A 22743-nucleotide genomic window follows, 5' to 3' on the forward strand; every position below is an offset into this window, starting at 1 on the left:
AAAGTGAACATGATCTAGACTAGATGCAAGTTCCTTTGAATTTAATTGCAAGAAGATATGAAGTGGCAATAAAGCAAAATATGTATAAAAATCAATGGCTGAATATCTAATTTAAATGTTACTGCTTTTAGATATGTTGAAGGCATAGAATTGCACTTCCACCAAACACTAGGAAAAATCCTATCAGAAGAAATTATAGGCTGTGTTCACATAAGGAAACCTATAGTTTAATTAACCATAATGAACTAATTCAACCTAATTGATTGGATTCACATAACATACTGTGCCACGATCTGCCACAATCATTTTAGGTTGGTATATCAGCCATAGATATTCATGGATAGGCAAGTTGCAGCCCTTCAGTTACTGCTGAATTAAAATGCTCAGCACCAGAAGTGGAATTCAGCAGGTTCTGACCAGTTCTGGAGAACTGGTAGCGGAAATTTTGAGTTCAGAGAACCGGCAAATACCACCTCTGACTGGAGATTTTACAGTATCCTTCCCCTGCCACGCCCACCAAGCTACACCCACAGAACCAGTAGTAAAAAAAATTGAATCCCACCACTGCTCAGCACCCTTCATCCTTAACCACTGAATGCCTAAACAAGTGGAGACTTTAAGATATGTGGACTTCAACTCCCAGAATTCTATAGCCATCATGGGAGTTGAAGTCCACACATAGCATTTGCGTTATTCCTGGAGTGCTACAGGTTCCTCACTTGTGCTTAGGCTATAAAACAGAGATTGATCATTGTTTTCAGGCCCTGGATTCTTTCCCCAAATTACCTGAAACCCTGTGAGATGTCTCATTTCAGGACTCTTTCACACAGCTTAAATCTCACGAGACTTGGTGATCTTGTGTCATTATAGCTATTTAAAAATCCTATAATTTAATTTAATTTACATTAGTGCATAGCCAAGAGTGGAGTTTCTAAGCGGATATCTTTGGATGTGTTGGGATTACAATTCCCAGAATTCCCAGCCAGTCATTCATGGTTATTCTGAGTTGGAATTTTGAGCTGAACTTTAAAACAAGGATGGACAGCTTAGAATTATCTAGATAATGTGGGTCTGTGACTTCTCCAATGTGTTGTGTTTGCTTCTATTAGCCGATGGAACTAAAATCTCCAGGGGCTTGGAGACACCAAATTTTATGCTAGTTCGAACATTTCTGTCAGGTGCAAGATTGGGGAAAGTTTCTATGGAGGAGGGAGAGAAAGAAAAAAGAAGACACAAGCCTTTTCTATGGAACTTGGATTTCATTCGCATCCCCCACAATTATTAGTACCAAAAAAATTCAACAACCAGAGATGTCTGGCAAAGATATAAAATGTGGGCTTGTCAAGGTTTATTCTGGAGTATTAGAAGAGGACACCTGCATTCTCAACATTATGGAAGCATGGCCATCTTTGGGGGGCAGGGGGAGATGCAAGAACAAACAAATGACACGTGAGTCATGCAGCATATATACTTGTATCAGATATCACAATATAAACTACATAATTAGATTATTTGCACAATATCATGCTATACATACTGTGTTTTTGATGTTATTTGGACTGTGAAAATACTGCTTGTTCCTGAATGCAATATTATGTTTCGGACTTGCCCTGACCTGGTTGTTTAGGAAAAAAAGAGCCTTGGACTGCATTGGTAGTGAAAGGAATAACTTTAATAAAGCCAAGTGGTTACGAGATAGAAAAAGCCAGATCTGAGGCTTAAGCCTACTTGCTTTCCCCTTTCCCAGGTCCCCACCCCCGCAACTATCTCCCAAGTGTCCAACTAGATTAAAAACAAATAGTTTTGGTCACAGTTCTGATGCTTGGCGGGCTCGGTGATGTTTCCGCATTCCATTCCCACGGTTGTGACCTTGAAGTCGGCTGGCCAATCTCTTCCCCTGCCCCAGGATTCATGATAGTCTGGCATCAATGAAGCAGCGGTGAGGCAAAGCAAGATGGCAGCACTGACATCATGTTTCCGTCTTGTGCATTGGTCAAAAATGAACAGGCATTAACATTATAAAAACGCATTTATTACCTTATGATTGTACCTTATGATTCTTGACTCTTTTTTTTTTTAAGCAAGTTTTATTAATTTCAAAAACAAACAAATCATCATCAACCATTACACATTTGAACCTTTTTCCATTATAGATTTAACAAGTCAGATAAAACCTTATCTTATACAATACAATTCTATTTTAAACCATTTCTAAATGAGCATAAAAACATCTCTTGTCCTCTATTTCTTTCTGACTTGATTATCGTCATTCTCTTTCTGTGTTTCTAGAAGGTTTCACCAATACTTCTCAAAAAACATAAACAGACACAAACAAACATATACAAAATCTTTTAATAAAGTAACTTGGCCCCCAGTGCCTCTCTTTATATGGGCTTTGATTATATTCATGCTCATCTTACAGATCATTACCTATTTTATTTACCATTCTGTATCTTCTATATAAACTTCTCCACACATTTCACTCTTCATAATTCTATCTTATTCAATCCATCTTAATTTAAATCATTATATTTGTATCTTTTGCCCATCCTTTATTATCCCTCTATCTCATTCCTTATAATGAAAAAAAAAAGAATTTCTCCTGAAATCACTAATCAGAGCATGATGCCTTTCTATCCTCTCCCTAAATTAATTAGATTAACATTTATAAACACCTAATACCCAATTTGATTCTGCTTGGTACATTCTATCTACTAATTTTTACTTTTAATAACAATAAAAACAGAATAAAAATCAAAAATATTTAAATACATAATATCCCCCTAAATACGTAGTTAAATAATAAATCTAAATAATAAATCTTATAGCATTCTCATTGCCTTTCCCTTCAATATTTTATTACATTTTAAAAATCAATCATTATTAAAAATTTCAACATTTTAATTTCTTATTAACTCTTAAGCCATTCTAATTTTCTATTTCTAATACAAATGTTACAATACCATCTTGTGTACCTTGCAGAATCTTTTTTAAGAAAATTTATGCTTTACCCATTATCCCTAAAAAAGATTCCTCTTTTCCCATCTAATTTTAAAACTTTGTGGCTTTTCTCCGCCTTTCCCCTTTCTTTCTTCCCCACCAAATCTTCCTACCCCCACTTCTTCTAACCTCTGTCTTACCGGCATCCCTTCTCTGTTGTATTCCCTTTTTCTCTTGTTTGCTATAATTGTATTTATTTTGCATCATATTTTTCTCTTTCTTAAATGTTTTTTTAGATCTTAAGTCCTTCATTTTCCTCGCTTTCTTCCTTCCTTCTTTCTTAGATAAATTTTGGGATTCATTGAAGATGGCGTCTTCTTGTTGTTCTTCTACTTCCATCTGTATTGTCTGTTCGTAATTAACCAACGCCATTTCTTAAAAAAAAAAAGCTTTTTCCATGCCATCTTTACAGGCTGCTTTTGTTTGCTCATATTCATCCCTCAGTTCCTCAAAGGAAAAAGCCATTGTAGATCTTTTCTTTTCTTTTTTTCCCCTCTTTCTTCTCACACCAACCAAAATATTCCAAAAGAAAAATAAAACAATCCCAAAGTCCACAATCCTCAACCAATCCAAGCCAAGCCAAAAAAACCCCTTTCTCTTCCAGGGGTAGTATCAGACAAAGAAAAAAAGAAAATTCAAATCTGTGTTCTGAAGCCTTATTAAGATTTTATTTCTGTTTTCAAATCCTTAAGGCATCTCCTCCAACAAAGTCCAACCAAATAAATATATTTTTTGTCCTCTCCCTTCCGACTTATCCCAAAAAGCTAGTTTTACCTGAAAAAAAACAGGTTTCTCAATATCCATTTATTAATTCTGTTGGGGGGGAGAGTAAACTTTCCTTTCAGCACCTCAGAATTGCCGCTTATTTTCTCTTGTGGAAAAAATCACCCAAAAAGCCATCATTTTCAGGAATTTAATTAAATATATCTTAGAGTCCTGGGTCGACCAAGAAGACTTTCACTTTTAAAAACTTTCTCCTCTTCCTCCAGCGCATACTTGCCCAGCTGCCGGCTTCTTTGTGGCGGCCATTGCGGCGCCGCTCTTTGTCTTCCAATCTGAACTTTAAAACAAGGATGGACAGCTTAGAATTATCTAGATAACGTGGGTCTGTGACTTCTCCAATGTGTTGTGTTTGCTTCTATTAGCCGATGGAACTAAAATCTCCAGGGGCTTGGAGACACCAAATTTTATGCTAGTTCGAACATTTCTGTCAGGTGCAAGATTGGGGAAAGTTTCTATGGAGGAGGGAGAGAAAGAAAAAGAAGACACAAGCCTTTTCTATGGAACTTGGATTTCATTCGCATCCCCCACAATTATTAGTACCAAAAAATTCAACAACCAGAGATGTCTGGCAAAGATATAAAATGTGGGCTTGTCAAGGTTTATTCTGGAGTATTAGAAGAGGACACCTGCATTCTCAACATTATGGAAGCATGGCCATCTTTGGGGGAGATGCAAGAACAAACAAATGACACGTAAGTCATGCAGCATATATACTTGTATCAGATATCACAATATAAACTACATAATTAGATTATTTGCACAATATCATGCTATACATACTGTGTTTTTGATGTTATTTGGACTGTGAAAATACTGCTTGTTCCTGAATGCAATATTATGTTTCGGACTTGCCCTGACCTGGTTGTTTAGGAAAAAAGAGCCTTGGACTGCATTGGTAGTGAAAGGAATAACTTTAATAAAGCCAAGTGGTTACGAGATAGAAAAAGCCAGATCTGAGGCTTAAGCCTCACTTGCTTTCCCCTTTCCCAGGTCCCCACCCCCAACTATCTCCCAAGTGTCCAACTAGATTAAAAACAAATAGTTTTGGTCACAGTTCTGATGCTTGGCGGCTCGGTGATGTTTCTGCATTCCATTCCCACGGTTGTGACCTTGAAGTCGGCTGGCCAATCTCTTCCCCTGCCCCAGGATTCATGATAGTCTGGCATCAATGAAGCAGCGATGAGGCAAAGCAAGATGGCAGCACTGACATCATGTTTCCGTCTTGTGCATTGGTCAAAAATTAACAGTCATTAACATTATAAAACGCATTTATTACCTTATGATTGTACCTTATGATTCTTGACTCTTGACGAATGTATCTTTTCTTTTATGTATACTGAGAGCATTTGCACCAAGACAAATTCCTTGTGTGTCCAATCGCATTTGGTCAATAAAGAATTCTATTCTATTTATTAAAACCTTCTTGTTAAGTTCAGACCATAGGCTCAGCCATGTTTTGTTTAATTATGACTTATTGGTAAACCATAACTGACTGGGTTCGTACAAAATGATCAGCTTTGGAACATGCTTTACAATTTACAGAGGTTGAGTTCACACGCTATATTAAACCAAACCCAAAGAAACTTTATTACACCCTAAAATGACATGCAAACACAGTCGTTGTATCAATGTAACCTACCGTAGTTATATAGACTTCAAATTGTTTGGTATGGCTGGTCACAGCTGACACACTACTACTGAAACAATGAATGAATTGTTATGTGTTATTCTCTCTCACTAATTGTTGCTTCACTCCTATAGCCTCCAGTCCATCTCCAGAAAGACAGGATGCCACAAGACCCATGAGCAAAAATCCTTTGACCTGGACTGTTGATGACGTGGTATGGTTTGTTAAAGATGCCGATCCTCAAGCTTTAGGACCCCATGTGGAACTCTTCAGGAAACATGTACGTAGAAGGCTTTCTGCGATACATGACAGGACCAGTGGTGGGATTTTTTTTATTAACTATCTGTTCTGTGGGCATGGCTTGGTGGGTGTGGCTTGGAAGACGAGGCAGGGGAAAGATACTATAAAATCTCCATTCCCTCCCCACCCCACTAACCTGCTTTCCAGCTCCGTTCTCCTGTGCAGGGCAACGAAAGAAGACCCAGCCAATCAGCTGGCGCTCGGGAGGCAGAGAATAGATGGGGGTGGAACCTGTCAAAGGTGATATTTGTTGATTCTCTGAACTACACAAAATTTCTGCTACCGGTTCTGCAGAACTGGTCAGAACCTGCTGAATACCATCTCTGGACAGGACCCAAATATAAGCAAAGTGCTTTGGTCTGTACTTGAACCAATGTAAATTGAAATGGTTTGACAGCTGACAAAAATTAGTCAACGTGAGTCTTCCTCCAGGCAAATAGAATGAATCTAGGGCAGTCTTTCTCAACCTTGGCAACTTGAAGGTAGGTAAAGTTCAATTCCCAGAATTCCCCAGCCAGCATGGGGAACTCTGGGAGTTGAAGTCCACGCATCTTCAAGTAGCCGAGGTTAAGAAACCCTGAACCTGGATCTCATGCACAACTTGATGGCAGCCATATCTTAGAGAGCCTGAGGTGGGGCTTGGATGGATTCCAAGATGATGGTTCTAAAACTCATTGTTAGTGCTACAGCTAAAGCAGGACTCTGGGGCCAGGCAGCCTGCCGCTGAGGGTCAATTGCAGGAGAACTGAATGGCAGAATCATCTTTTTGTGCACTCCCAGAAATACCACTTCAGTCGCTGTGGGAAAAAGTCTGCTGAAGAGTTAGACTAATGGGCTGACCTTGCTTGGCTTTTCGTTTTCAGCCAGAAAAGCATCCAACAACTAGGTTTGCTAGCATTTTTGTAGAATAACAATCCTTTGTAAGAAAGATGAGAATTCAAAGATGGTTTTAAATCCTTCCCCGCCCCCTTCCTGGCACTCATTCACCTCCTGCTTATAATTCAGTCAGTTTCACAGGGAAACCTACAAGAGGTCTAGTGGTTGATTAAAACTATCATCATATTCAGCTCAATTATGCCTTTGAATTACTCATTTCTGAGCAATTGTTAACCTTCATAGCTAAACTGGATTAACAAGAAGACACCAGAGGTGAGAGACAAGTGATTACTCCATTAACCTTAACCACAGTTTTCAGCATGTTAAATCATTTTAAAGAGCAGGTGCATCATTTAAACTGATGTCCTGAATGCCGCTGACATTCCCAGCTCCTGACTTCCCTTCCTTGCATTCAGCTAATTTGGCTGTGACATGCCACCACTGTCCAATGAGAAGAATTATTGATTTAACTTATCACAACAAAGAGAGATCAGCAATGTATATACTGAAAACAACACCCGTGACATCAACATGTCCTGTCTTAATGAAGGCATGCTTCATTACTCTTGGGATGTCTGATCTTCACCAGATCCTAAATCCCTACATACGGTAGATGTTCCTCCCCCGCTGTGCTGATCTATACACTTTCAAAGGAGAAGTAGAACAATATAAGGAAAGTTTGGGCTGTATTTAAATATTGGCTGAGCATAACAGGCTTTCTTTGGTCATAGCTCAGGTTATGTAAACTCTGCCCTTATTGTTTCTAAACCAGGATTAGTATATTGTATAGTATATTAGTATATTGTATAATTGCCAACATGATTGCCAACATCCGATAACAGATATGGCAGAAGAAGAAGAAGATATTGTATAAACTCAATTGTTTGTGGTTTGTTCAACAAGCTGTACGTAAAACAAATTGTGCTTGAGTGTGGAAATGGAGTCATTGGGCTAACTAACAAGTAAGAAAGCCCAAAAGTGAGATTTTGATGCAAGAGAATTCTCATTGAATTCTGATATGTGACCAAAAAAAATAATACAGGAGAAAAAGTGCAGCTTTTGAATGAAGACAGATTGGACCTGTTCATTCAGAAATGGATCTGTCCCCTCTGTTGATGCATAGAACAGAATGCATATGTATTTCTTAAGATCGAACCATCTTTGCATGGATTATTTTAGCTGTATTTCCAATTAGTTAACCCTTTACCTTAATAGAGTGATTGTACTGCTGGGCAGAATAAAGTTTGCCTTCCCACTTGTTTTAAAAACAGAGCAAGAGGAGGAAAAAAAAAAGAGATGGCAAAGCAATCCTTCCATTTCTGTTCAATTACCAAGCAGAATGTTTTACACTTTAAGAAGCCACAGCAAAGTCAGCCTTGTGATTTAGAGCTTGTTTGCATTGGTTAGTGGCTCTCTCAGAGAGCTTTACACCACTCTTGAAATATTAAACCTGACAGTCAGTGTTCACAGGATTAGATTGTAATAAAGCAACATGAAATGTTTCCAGTTGCTTTATACTTTTGCAGCCTCACAGAGTTTGAGAAGCCAATGCATGTTATGAGCTCCGGTGGCCATTATAAGCCACCCCTGAAATGATTAATATAGTTCAGCTTTATAACTGAACCAAGCCTGTGATGGAAGAATATGTACTCAATCACTGCCTGGCATGCTGTTTCTGCTTTACAAAACTCTCCAGAGCTTTTTATGTTAACCCCAGATTGCTGGATGTTATTTAGCCATACTTTGGGATTGCAATGCACCCTAGCTTTTCTAGTTGATGCAATACACCCTCCATGAAGGAGATTCCCAGCAAGTGAATCATGGAGAGGAGTATCTGAGGAATATGTTCCCTTTATAAGAAATGTCGGGTTTTTAGGACAATGCACGATCCTCCTGGTTGTGGGAACTTGTTTCTGCCTCTGTGCCTGGGCTTTGGAACTAGCTAGTAAGGGCCCCTTGTCCTTCCTGCTTTTACTAGGGGTTGCAATCTTCCATTTCATGAAGAGGACAATTTTTGCACTGTGAAAATTGTCCCCAAATTCTTTCAACTTTAATGGAAGCTGCTCCATTATCTTATTGTTACTGGCCAGGCATGTTTGGTGTCTGGTGACAACCATGAGGCTTGAACTGAAGTCCCCATCCCTTTTACCTGCTTTCAGACACAGGACATAAAAAAAGGGGAAAGAGGTTCAGCAGTGCAGCCAAGATTGCCATCTTGACTTTATTTTTGACATCTCCTGCAAAGATCCTGTAAAGGCAACTTATATAGTTCATATTTGAACTGTTTTGCTTTAGTGCATTAAAGTCCTTTCCTTTGCCATTCATAGTCATCTGACTATGAGCATAAGAGCCGTGATGGCACAGTGGTTAGAATGCAGTATTGCAGGCTAATTCTGCCAGCTGCCAGGAGTTCGATTCTGACCAGGTCAAAGTTGACTCAGTCTTCCATCCTTCCGAGGTTGGTAAAATGAAGACCCAGCATATTACCCAAATGAGGGCAATATGTTAACTCTATAAACTACTTAGAGGGGGCTGTAAAATACGATGAAGCCAGTGATGGGATTCAAAAAATTTTATTACTGGTTCTATGGGCATGGCTTGGTGGGTGTGACAGGGGAAGAATACTGTAAAATCTCCATGCCCAGCCCACTCCACTAACCTGCTTTCCAGGTCCGTTCTCCTGTGCAGGGCAACAAAAGAAGACCCAGCCAATCAGCTGGGACTCGGGAGGCAGAGAATAGATGGGGGCAGAGCCAGTCAGAGGTGGTATTTGCCGGTTCTCCGAACTACTCAAAATTTCTGCTACCGGTTCTCCAGAACTGGTCAGAACCTGCTGAATACCACCTCTGTATGAAGCCGTATATAAATTTAAGTGCTATTGCTATCAGGGGCTTGTAGATCTTCCCATCCCTGTAACAGAGGTGGTAATCTGCAGGTTCTGACCAGTTCTGGAGAACCAGTAGCGGCAATTTTGAATAGTTCGGAAAACCGGCAAATGCCGCCTCTGACTGGACATTTTACAGTATCCTTCCCCTGCCACGCCCACCAAGCCACGCCCACAGAACCAGTAGTAAAAAAAATTTGAATCCCACCACTGCCCTGTCACCTGATTCATCAGTTTGTAGTTGCTGCTCCTGCTGCTGTTCTGAAAGATCATATTTCCTTGTGATTATGTAGTCCTCCAAGCACAGACATCTGACACTGGCTCTGTACTTGGAGGACTTGATGGAAGCTAGACCATCAAGAAAATCAAACAGCTGCTTGATTTCAGTTTAGTGCAGGACTGTCAAACTCGCGGCCCGATGCATCACGTGTTGGCCACGCCCACGCCTAGCTTTGCAAAGATGGGAGGAAAGTCCCAATATGTCACATGACACTGCCATGACAACGTGCATTTGACACCCCTGGTTTAGTGCTTGTCTTTTCGTGTGGTTCATTATTCAGTGATCTGGTTATTACTTTTGTGTTCATTTACATTTTTATGGAAGGCATTTTAATATTGTATTCTGCCAGCTGTTGCATGGCATGGCAGGTTGCATGAACATATTTTAAATAAATAAATTCACCAGCACTTCAGTTAAATAGATCCAGTTCTGGAATGGAAGAACATTTGGGAATTGAGGTCCTACTTGGTTGAATTTCTCAAAAATGTTTAGCATCATCAGAGACCAATTCTTTCTACAGCATTGCAGTAAATTGTTTTATTTCTTCTGCAAACACAGTTCCAAATTATGATTTATGCTTTTCATTCCATCTTCTATCTTTCTTTTTGTATTAGGAGATTGATGGCAATGCTCTCTTGCTACTGAAAAGCGACATGATCATGAAATATTTGGGTCTGAAGCTGGGACCAGCACTCAAACTCTGTTATCACATCGATAAATTGAAACAAGCCAAGTTCTGATGCTTTTTTTAAAAAAGACCAAACAATTCCAATATAAATCAAGGAAGTAGATGAAAGGTAACAAGTTGCCTTATGGAAAGATAATCCATTTTCAAGCTACTTCTCCTCTGTTTTGTTGAACTTGGCCTTTATAAAAGTGTTCATCTTCAACCATTTTAATTCAATGAAGGGGAGGGGCGATGTGTTTTGCTGATTTGTGTGAATACTTTTCCAAAAAAGTATACAATTATAATTATTTTGTATTATTCATATTGTTATTATTAATATTATTATTAAGTCCTATTTTTGTAATCATAAAAGAAAAATTGTATGCCAAAAGATGTTCCCTACTTTTTCTAAAAGAAGAAATTTGAAAAGCTTTCTTCTGGGCTGCTTCACATAAGTCTGGTCATTTCATCTGGCCACATCAGGTGACTTGCCTTATGAATTTGCTATCAGAGTCAGAGCATTCTCATATCACCTCAAACAGAGTGGTTTTCAATTGGAATCAATGAATGCATTTAGCTGCCAGTCATCAATTGTAATCTAGCAATATTCATGCATCTGCGAACAAACTCATAATCTAATTCTTTTGTGTAACCACACATGCATTCCTTTAACAGAAGACCCATCTATATATTGCCCAGTGACCTGGGAGTATCACAGAATATTCTGGGAATATGAAGATAAAAATTGTGGTTTTACTTGGGAGATACACTGTGAATTTAATCATGTTTATGTGGCATTCAGCCTGTAAACCGATTGGAAGTTAACTGTATGCTGTTCTCCAGGTTCTTCCTTGCAACCTTGAATCATATGCTTTCCAATATAGCCATCAGCATGAAGGTTTCAGTCATGTGATTTTGGATATCCAGGAGCACATTGGCAACAAATTGTTTCATAACATGATAAATATACAACATGCCACCAGTTGAAAATAATGAGCAAATATCCCTTCTCTAGTCTGCCCCCAAAGTCTAGGAAGTAATGTAGAAACTCAGTTGCTCAGCATTTGACTTTAACTGTTGGCTGCACAAGCTCTAGATAGAAAGGTCATGGCCAAATATTTGTAGTTCATAGAACTGTTCCACACTCTTTGAAAATGTTAGGAGACAATTGCTAACATCACTAGAACAGAAGTCACGGGTGCTAATTTGCTTAGTCATTCTTTGGTGGTTAGCTGGCTTACCAAAGCTGTCCTGAATGTGCAGAGAAACAGACTGCCAGAGGTCACATACCCTCCAAAGCTTTGAAGTGAATAACATCTGCCTGCTCCGAGCTTGAAGTAACTCAAGGGAAGTATATGTTTTGGCAACTTGTAATAGAAAGTGCTTGTTGCTGGCCAGGAACCATTACCAGTGACTGCTTAGCAGTTCCAATTTGTGGAGTGTAATCCACTCTCAGCCACATTTCGTACCCAACTTTGATGTGATTTGGTTAACTAAAATAATACTGCAGTTACTTATTTGATGCATGCACAGTGATCATAGGTTGATTAGATAAGAGCCAGGAAACCCACAAATCCAATTAATTGAACATATTATGTCATACTATGGTATTATGGGAAATCTGTCTTGTGGTTTGCACTATTTTGAAAACTTGAATTATTTCAGTAGGAACAGGAACATTTCTCTCTCTTATCTGAAGTATCCTGTTTTGTCACGAGAGGATCTGATGTTAATCAACTTCAGTCTTAAGCTGTTGATAGCATCATTGCACTCTAAAGAGCAACTTTCCCTTGAGTGCTATCTCACCTTTAATCAAATATGGGTTTATAGCTTCCACTCTAATCAAACCTTCCTGTTGCAGATAGTACTTCTACTTTTCACATGTAGAAGACAGTTTTTGGAACAGCAAATGAGAGTCCGATGGTCAGGAGTTTGAGTTAGAGAGTCTACAAATCTAACAAATTGCTTGATCAACAATTTTCCTTCTTGATCTGGTCCTATTCTTCAAATATTGTGTATTTAGAATGGGGAAAGGGGACATTCATGCAGATTATGCATCAGGAAGAAAGGTAAAATAATTAAACACTGTGCTGTAAACTTACAAGGATGTTTACTCTAGAAGAAACATACATTATCATTTATTTTATCTTGTGGCTGAAGTTAGAAAAATTGCATTAATCATCAACAGCTGTGTTATCCTATACAGCTGTACTGCATGTCTGCCATCATTCCATCTACATGCTACATCTGATAAGCTGTGGGAGAAGGCGAGGACAAGATCTTTTAAGTGATAAATTGGAAATGTTGAATAATATCTTGTTTTTCTCGGTTTAAAAATTGTGTGTAAGTACATCTCAGAGGAAAAAAAGATAGGGTTTTGCCCTAATATTGGGAATGTATTGGGAACATATATTGGGAATACATTCCATTTATTTGTTTAGATTAAAATAATCTCAAATATCCTGGAAATATTCAGAGTATTGGTGTCCCAAAATAGAGCAGACACATATATTCTTATTGTTATTAACTTGAATAACGTTATGCCTTGTTGCTGCAAGGCATGGACCTTTCTACATGCATCAGATGTTTTACAGATAGGGAAAGAGGCCACTTGGAGTTTGTCACACACACAATGTCAGCATATCCACAACTACTGGTCCTCAGAGGTGCGTAACTTGGCATCGTGTTAGCATAATTGCAGGATGGGTCCCTCAGGAGCCACCCGCATGCAAATGAGCAATTGTCTTTCAGAACTGTCTTATTATGTGTAGATCACCTTCTCATTAGACTGGAGGTATATATACATATCTTGATCTCTAGGGGTTTAAACTATTTTTGTAAGCACATTTAAATCAGGTCAAGTCCTCCGAGGTTTGGTCAATTAAACCAAAATACATATGTGAATAAACTCAACAGTGTATCCAATAACCGAAGACGTAAGTGTTTGAGCTTACTATAAGTCTGAAGTGGCCTAGAGGATTAATTCCTTTAACTTGAAAATTTGTGAACACACGAACAAGATATTTGTACAGTTGTACAGTTAAGCACAATTCTTGCTTTTTAAGACAAAGGTGTTCTGCTTCATCTGAGTGTATATAGAGTTGAATATAACTGTATTGTTGAATTCTGCAAATCCCATGACAATCTTGTCTCATTCTTACTCCTCATTGGGGACATGGTTTTGTCCTTTAAGTGCAATTCTTTGTTTTGTTCCATATGTAAATATTGTTCCTCTTCAACAAGCATTCAACTTTCATTAAGAATGCCTCCCATTTTGATGAACCCTTGTGATTTTTTTAAATTAACAAAGATATCCACCTCATTATGTTAGCTTTTCCCACATTAAAAACCTGTATTGCTTCCTCTGAATTTAGATTTTATTTCCTTTTTTCCCCCCAACCAATGAATGACTCACAAATCTGAACTGCACCACAAAACCACTCTTATGGATTTGTTGCCATTTATTCCTAGCTCACAGTGGCTGCTAGCTCTACAGTCTTTCCCACCTATTGTATCACTGTACAATTCTGTGCTTATTTGAAAATAATGTCTATTGAGCTGAGGGCAGTAAGTTCTGAAGAAATTGGATTTCTGTGCATGAGACCTAGTGTATAAAATGACTACTTCTGCAAATACATATGGAGCAATGCCATTTAGATGCTCTTAAAATAAAAAAATGCAGATACACATAATATCATAAACTGGATTTATGGCTTTGCACACTCAGTCATTAGTAATAGAAGGTGGGAGAGAATTGTGTAGATGCTGATGCAGTAATTAAAAGTGACTTAACTTTGAGATGGAGGCAGCTGAATAACCCATGCACGTGGCTTGATTCACACAACATGCTAAGAAAAATAACCTAAGAAGTCACCCTGCTGGACCCAGTTTGTACAACTATGGAAATATATATATTTTTACAATTACACATTGCCAGACTTCAGTGTATTTGCTTCCCTTGCCTTCAGGAGCAGGAGTGAAATAACAGGGAGTCTTTGACTTACAACCACTTTAGTTACCGTTCAAAGTTACAACAGCACTGAAAAAAGGGACCTATAACTGATCCTCGCATTTACAACTGTCACAGCGTCATGTGATCAAACTTCAGGAACAGGGCAACTGGGACATATTTATGATGGATGCAGCATCCTGGGGTCATGTGATCACATTTGTGACATTCCCAGCCAGCTTCAGACAAGCAAAGTCAATGGAGGAAACTGGATTTGCTGAATGACCACGTAACTCACACAACAACTGCAGTAATTAGCTTCACTGTGCGAAAAAAGGTGGTAAAAATCCAGAATGACTCCCTTAACAACCACCTTTCTTAGCAATGGAAATGTTGGGCCCACCTGTACTGCAATTATCCTTAAAGCAGAATATGGTATTTGCAGGGGGTGGGCTGCTCAGGGTTCGCATGGGTTCGGGCTGGTCAGGGTTTACACGCGCTCAGCGAACCTAAAAAAGATGTTGAGACTCTAGAAAAAGTGCAGAGAAGAGCAACCAGGATGATTAGGGGACTGGAGACTAAAACATATGAAGAATGGTTACAGGAACTGGGCATGGCTAGTCTAGTAAAGAGAAGGACCAGGGGAGACATAATAGCAGTCTTCCAATATTTGAGGCGCCCCACAGAGAGGAAGGGGTCAAGCCATTTTCGAAAGCACCTGTAGGCCAGACAAGGAATAATGGATGGAAATTGAACAAGGAGAGATTTAACCTGGAAATAAGGAGAAACTTTCTGACAGTGAGAACAATCAACCAACGGAACACCTTGCCTTTGGATGTTGTGGGAGCACCATCACTTGAGACTTTCAAGAAGAGATTGGACTGCCATTTGTCAGAAATGGTGTAGGGTCTCCCACTTGGGCGGGGGGTTGGACTAGATGACCTATAAGGTCCCTTCCAACTCTGATTATCTGTTACCTGATGTGAAACTGGTAGAAGCCCACCACTGATATTATGTATGTGTTTACGGATCAGTTCATTAGTCCTATTCCACTGAAGTGAGCAGCACTTGATCTGCCTTCAGACCAGTGGTGGGATTCAAATGTTACTACTAGTTCTATGGGCATGGCTTGGTGGGTGTGGCATAACTTGGTGGGCGTGGCTTAGTGGGCATGGCAGGGGAAGGACACTGCAAAATCCCCATTTTCTCCCCACCCCATTAACCTGCTTTCCAGCTCCATTCTCCTGTGTAGGGTAACAAAAGAAGATCCAGACAATCAGCTGAGACTTGGGAGGCAGAAGATAGAGTGGGGCAGGGCCAGTCAGAGATGGTTCTCTGAACTACCCAAAATTTCCACTACTGATTCTCCAGAACTGGTCGGAACCTGCTGAATACCACCTCTGCTTCAGAGTATCATTCATTGGTGGCTCTTGAATACAAAACAAAGGAAATACACCAGGCTGCACTTCTATTATCCCAAATGAAACCTGAATAACTTGGCTTTGTTTGCATTGGTATAAATTGTAATACAGAGTAAAATAATGTTCCATTAAATGCATTAAAGAAGAGTGGTGAGGGCACAGATTCTATCTATCTTACATGCATGAAAATGGTTTAACCTGTGTTTGCAGGTGAGTAGTTCCTGTTTAGTAGTTCTCAAAAGTGAGAAGCATCTATTGTGCTTTCCCCTTGGGAGCTGTTTGGTTTCCCGAAATAAACCGCCAGACTAAACTTCCCCATTTTTAATATAAAATTCTGATTTTGTACAGATAGCAATAGCAATTACACTTATACACCACTTCACAGTGCTTTACAGCCCTCTTTAAGCAGTTTACAGAGTCAGCGTATTGCCCTCAACAATCTGGGTCCTCATTTTAGCAACCTCGGAAGGATGGAAGGCTGAGTCAATCTTGAGCTGGTCAGGGTCCAACTGCTGGCAGTTGGCAGAGTTAGCCTGTAATATTGCATTATCGCCACTGCGCCACCATAGTTCTTTAAGATATCTAGTAGTGCTGTTTTTAAAACACACACACACACACACACACACACACACACACACACACACACACACATATATATATATATATATATATATTTTCTGAGGTTCTCATGGTATTTGTATGTGGATCTTTGGTTGTTCGGGTTTTCTCCCGCGTAAGATTGGAAGTATCTAGGCAACGTTTCGATGAAGTCTCATTCATCATCTTCAGGCTTCTGTCTTCAGCTCTGTGCTTCTCAGAGTGATGTGAGCTTGCAGCTGCTTCTTCCTTTTAACTGCTAGTGGGGTGTGACTTGATTGGGTGGGGGCTTGTCTGTGTTCTGATTGGGTGGGGTGTGTTCTCATTGGTTGGGGTTTGGCTGTGTTCTGATTGGTTGGGGGTTGGCCATGTTCTGATTGGCTGGAGGTGTGTTCTGTTCAGGTGGGGGCTTGGTTGTGCTCAGGTTGGTCTTAGTTACTGGGGGATTTGAGCTGGTGAGCTGTGATCTTGCTGTTTGGCTTCGAGTTCGTGGTCGTGCTGCATCTTCATGGTGGGGGTCAGTTCGCTTCATGTGTGGCTCAGGGGGTTTGAAGTGGGTAGTGATGCAGCTGCAGTGCGGCTTCTGGTCTGTGGTCGTGTCTCATCTTCTGTGTGGGTGTGAGTCTGCTTTTTACGTGGAAGTGTGGTGGTGGCATCTTGTGTGGCCCTCGTGGGTGTGGGTCTGGTGTCATTCATCATGTTAGGTACTCGTCTGTTCATGAGGGCGGGTTTCCAAATGGCTGGTAAGCGGGAGGTGTCATCTCTTTTATTCATGCTGTGTGGGCGTTTTTCTATCTCTATGGCTTCTCTGATTATTCTGTTGTTGAAGTGTTCGGTTTTGGCGATAGTTCTGGTATTTTTAAAGTCAATCTCATGTCCTGTGGCTTTGAGGTGTTGGACCAGGGAAGAGGTCGGTTCTTCTTTTTGATTGAGTTCTTATGTTCTTCAACGCGTGCACTTATTCTCCTGTTAGTTTGTCCAATGTATGTGGTGGGGCAGGCAGTGCAAGGGATTTCGTATACTCCTTGGTTTTCTAACTCGATTTTGTCTTTAGGGTTTCTTAGGATGGTGGATATTTTTCTGTTTGTGCAGAATGCTGTTTTAATGTTGTGTTTTTGGAGGATCTTGCTGATTTTGTCTGTAGTGCCTTTTATATATGGGAGGAGGGATTTGCCGTTCTCTTGTTCTCTGTCTTGGATTTTGGTTGGGGTTTCTTTTTGGATTAGGTGGGTAATCTTCTTTCTTTGGAATCCATTGGCTGTTAGTACGTTGGTGAGAGTGTTTAGTTCGGTTTTTAGGTGTTGTTCATCAGCTAAGCATTTTGTTCTGGAGATGAGTGTCTCAGCTACGGAATTGATCTGTGCTGGGTGGTGGTGTGAGAGTGCATGTAGATAGCGGTTTGTATGTGTTTTCTTCTGGTAGATGGTGTGTCCTAGGGAGCCATTGGGTTTTTGTACACCAAGACATCCAGGAAGGGAAGTTGATTGTTAGCTTCTGTTTCCATGGTGAATTGTATTTTGGGGTGTAGGCTGTTGAGGTGTGTGAGGAAGTTGTTCAGTTTTTCTTTCCTGTGTGGCCAGATTATGAAGGTGTCATCTACGTATCTGAGCCAGAGTTTGGGTTTGTGATCATATTTTTCTAGAGCTTGTGTTTCAAAGTGTTCCATGTAGAGGTTTGCGATGACAGGTGAGAGGGTGATCCCATGGGTGCTCCTTCTATTTGTTTGTATTTTTGTCCGTTGTAGGTGAAGTATGTATTAGACTTCCAATCTTACGCGGGAGAAAACCCGAACAACCAAAGATCCATATATATATATATATATATATATATATATATATATATATATATATATATATATATATATATATATATAATGTTTTCTGAGGTTCTCGCGGGTATTTGTATGTGGATCTTTGGTTATTCGGGTTTCTCCCGCGTAAGATTGGAAGTATCTAGGCAACGTTTCGATGAAGTCTCATTCATCATCTTCAGGCTTCTGTCTTCAGCTCTGTGCTTCTCAGAGTGATGTGAGCTTGCAGCTGCTTCTTCCTTTTAACTGCTAGTGGGGTGTGACTTGATTGGGTGGGGGCTTGTCTGTGTTCTGATTGGGTGGGGGTGTGTTCTCATTGGTTGGGGGTTTGGCTGTGTTCTGATTGGTTGGGGGTTGGCCATGTTCTGATTGGCTGGAGGTGTGTTCTGTTCAGGTGGGGCTTGGTTGTGCTCAGGTTGGTCTTAGTTACTGGGGGATTTGAGCTGGTGAGCTGTGATCTTGCTGTTTGGCTTGAGTTCGTGGTTGTGCTGCATCTTCATGGTGGGGTCAGTTCGCCATGTATGGCTCAGAGGGGTTTGAAGTGGATAGTGATGCAGCTGCAGTGCGGCTTCTGGTCTGTGGTCGTGTCTCATCTTCTGTGTGGGTGTGAGTCTGCTTTTTACGTGGAAGTGTGGTGGTGGCATCTTGTGTGGCCCTTGTGGGTGTGGGTCTGGTGTCACTCATCATGTTAGGCACTCGTCTGTTCATGAGGGCGGGTTTCCAAATGGCTGGTAAGCGGGAGGTGTCATCTCTTTTATTCATGCTGTGTGGGCTTTTTTCTATCTCTATGGCTTCTCTGATTATTCTGTTGTTGAAGTGTTCGGTTTTGGCGATAGTTCTGGTATTTTTAAAGTCCACAGACCAGAAGCCGCACTGCAGCTGCATCACTACCCATTTCAAACCCCTCTGAGCCATACATGAAGCGAACTGACCCCCACCATGAAGATGCAGCACGACCACGAACTCGAAGCCAAACAGCAAGATCACAGCTCACCAGCTCAAATCCCCAGTAACTAAGACCAACCTGAGCACAACCAAGCCCCCACCTGAACAGAACACACCTCCAGCCAATCAGAACATGGCCAACCCCCAACCAATCAGAACACAGCCAAACCCCAACCAATGAGAACACACCCCACCCAATCAGAACACAGACAAGCCCCCACCCAATCAAGTCACACCCCACTAGCAGTTAAAAGGAAGAAGCAGCTGCAAGCTCACATCACTCTGAGAAGCACAGAGCTGAAGACAGAAGCCTGAAGATGATGAATGAGACTTCATCGAAACGTTGCCTAGATACTTCCAATCTTACGCGGGAGAAAACCCGAATAACCAAAGATCCATATATATATATATATATATATATATATATATATATATATATATATATATATATATATATATATATGTATGTATGTATGTATGTATGTATGTATGTATGTATGTATGTATGTATGTAAAAAAGAAAGGTTTTAATGAGGTATTGTTAGCATGTGCCATTTTCCTACATGTTACGAATGGAAAAATATTTTAGGAGCCTGAACTAGGGGGTGGGCTGCTACGGGTTCGCCCGGGTTTGGGCGGACCCATTGCTAACATTATGGCTGGTTTGGCAAACTGCCAAATCCAGCCCCTCACTGGCCCCTCCCACCCCAGCCCGCCCCTCCCAGGAGTCTCCACGCAGCCTGTTTTAGATGCAAGGTAAGTGCAAGGGCCCCACAGAGGCTCAGGGAGGTGGAAAGGGGGCCTCCCGGAGGCTCCGGAAAGTCAGAAATGGGCCTGTTTCCACCCTCTGGAGGGACTCCGGAGCCTGGGGGAGGCAGTTTTCACCCTCCCCGAGGCTCAAGGAAAGCCTCCAGAGCATGGGGAAAGCGAAAACTGCCCCCCCTCACCATGGTGCAGGAGGCCGACTAGACCACGCCCATCATGGCCACGCCCACCCAGCAACTGGGCAGAGAACCCGTTGATGAAATTTTTGACGCCCACCCGTGGCCTGAACATCTATAAACAACATAGAAATTATCTCAGTTCCTCCCCATCCCCCTTGTGAACCATGACAAAGGCATTTGTAGTTGTTAGATATGCCGGTCAGGCCACTTCTTGTGAACGAATGGTGCTGAAATGTGAGAAAAATCCTTCTCATTCCTTTTTAAATTAGCTGCTGTTTCAGACACAGGCTGTACAAAATTTGTGGCTGTTTGTTGGTCAGCCCTTTGCTTTACTCCAAACCAATTCTTGATTCTTCCAAACAGGTATGGAGAACAGGTATGTGTTCTCCAGTGCAATTAATTTCATCAGTCTAGGTTTCATTTGGTTTTTATGGGAGATCTCTCCTGTATCCAAATCCCTTGCTTGCAACAAGTTTTTAAAGACATTTTACTTCCTACGGGATTTTGTTGCCAAGCCATGGGGAGGAATATATCATTTGTGATGCCACTGCAGTACCAATTAATTGGATTATTTCCCATCTTTTCATAGTTTGGGCTGTTTGTTCTATTGAAATCAGGAAAATAAATGCCTGGATTTGAACTTCCCACCCAGGATTCATGGACTACCTGGGTAGCAGTGCTGCAAAGAGTGGTTGCCACCTGCCCACAAATATCTACAAGCATTGGTGCTCTCAGTGGTACTTGCCACAACAGACAGCTGCCATGCCCTTTCAGATTCTCTTTGACTTGGGCTATTTTTAACAAAAACATGAGAAGCCAGAAAACGAGAAGACAGAACCGGCTTTAAGCATCAATATTTAATTCCAAGAAGGTGGGGATGTCATCTTCAAAATACAACAAGGAATGAATGAATGAATAGATGGAGACTACGTGGATTTTTTTGTGTGTGCTATAAGGCCTTTTTGAAACTTAATCACTGTATCAAGGCCCAACCTTTGAATGTTCACTTCAACCTGCATGTTAGTACAAAGGTCCTGTAGCTTAATTTGTAATAATATTAACAATCCAACAATAAATAACAACACAGGTACATTAGGGACTCCAATGTTATGCATGCATTTTTTTAAAAAAATCTGTTGCTTTTCTACTTAGTAAAAATTAGAAAAAGGAAGGTGGAGGGGAAGCAAAAATCATTGGTCGGAGCAGCCCAGTAATTTACTTGGACCTGGGAGACCAGGACAGGTAAGGTAGTCACTTAACAACCACAACTGAGCCTGGATTTTCCATAATAAGTCATTGCAGTCATTAATAAGTCACCCTGTGACCCAATTTGATTTTATGATTGTTTTTATGAAGGTCATAAAGCAAAACATGCGGTCATTAAGCAAATCCATTTTCTGAAATGGGTAAGGTGTTTTTTTTTGCTAGATGCAAGCAAAAAATGTTGCAGTCATGGTCAGCTCTCAACAACCTCAGTCCATTTGTCCACTGCTGCTAAATGTTTTCAGCAATAACTAGAGGACCATGTTATCTTGATCCCTGCGCTGGAATGTTAATAATCCCAATGGTTTTGCAAAATTAAAAAACAACAACCGTAAAAGCAGTACTGCCAAATATGAACCATATACAGAAGATAACGTAGGAGACAACTGGTTCTCATGGGAAATCTAAATTTGATTGGTTTTCTTGGATCTGCTCAAAACATGACTAGATCCAAACCAAGGAAATTTATTTACAAATCACATGAACCCGGGATAATGGGCTAAACTGGATATAGGGTGAAGTTAGAGTGGGAGAGAATGTGTGGGCTGAATCAGGGGAAAGTAATTGTAGTGCCAGATTCGTTAGTTTTTGGGTTATTGTTTTAGGGTCTTAGTGTGTATTTGTGGTTTTTGTTCTTGATCCTAAGTTGCCCAGAATTTGGTTGAAGATGGGAGGCTATAAAAATATTTGAAAGAAATAAATCTTAGCCTCACCAATGGAATGCCCTAATGACTAGGACTGTAAAAGCAGTAACCTCCATGTGTTAAGAACACCGTATATAAATCCACAGACTGGTGCAGGGGAAGGCAAAAAAAATAAGGATACATACAAATACTTCGGATTTCTTTTTACATGTTGCTGCTGGATTGTACTCAACTGTTTGTGGGCAATTAGCTTTCTCATTTTTGGAAACTAGACATTTCTCCTCTCTTCCCACCACTTTTATTCATTGCTGTAAGTTAAATATTATGGAAACAAGTCTGCTTATTATTTGCTTTGTAAGATTTGAGCTAATGCTAATAAGCAGCAGCTGTGAAGCATTTCCTCACAAATGGTTTTTAGGCTGTGGTTCTATTAACACACGTGTTCTAAGAAAGTATGAAAAATGTGCAGTGCCCCTTATGCACCCCCCCCCGCGCATAACACAGCATGAATTCCAATTTGATTCAAAATTCAGATGGAGTTAAGTAATACATTAGAAAATTGAGAGCCCTTTGTTACTCTTTGCCTCTGTTGCACAAAATAATGGATTCTCCCCCATCCATATTAAGGAATTTCTATGCTGTAGTTAGAATAGTTTTTTTCTGCCTCAAGATTGTGACCCTGAATGTTCTCTGTGCTTTTTTCTTTTCCTCTGCTAAAATATTTGGAATCACCCCGTGGTATTCAAAAGCAAC

General features: G+C 40.4%; 1 protein-coding gene across 1 annotated transcript in view; it reads left to right on the plus strand.

The window, feature by feature from the left end:
• The window catches only part of SCML4 (Scm polycomb group protein like 4), a 40219-nt gene extending 26441 nt beyond the window's left edge, over positions 1-13778 (plus strand). The window contains exons 6-7 of the mRNA XM_026666521.2: positions 5545-5690; positions 10365-13778. Of these exons, the coding sequence (XP_026522306.2) occupies positions 5545-5690; positions 10365-10490 (272 nt within the window). The 3' untranslated portion in view covers positions 10491-13778. The remainder of the gene's footprint in view (positions 1-5544; positions 5691-10364) is intronic.
• The last annotated feature ends 8965 nt before the right edge of the window (positions 13779-22743 follow it).

The sequence above is a fragment of the Notechis scutatus genome, chromosome 1 (assembly GCF_049901735.1).
Source record: "Notechis scutatus isolate UNSWTSFEM ecotype Mainland chromosome 1, rNotScu1.2, whole genome shotgun sequence".
Lineage (NCBI taxonomy): Eukaryota > Metazoa > Chordata > Lepidosauria > Squamata > Elapidae > Notechis > Notechis scutatus.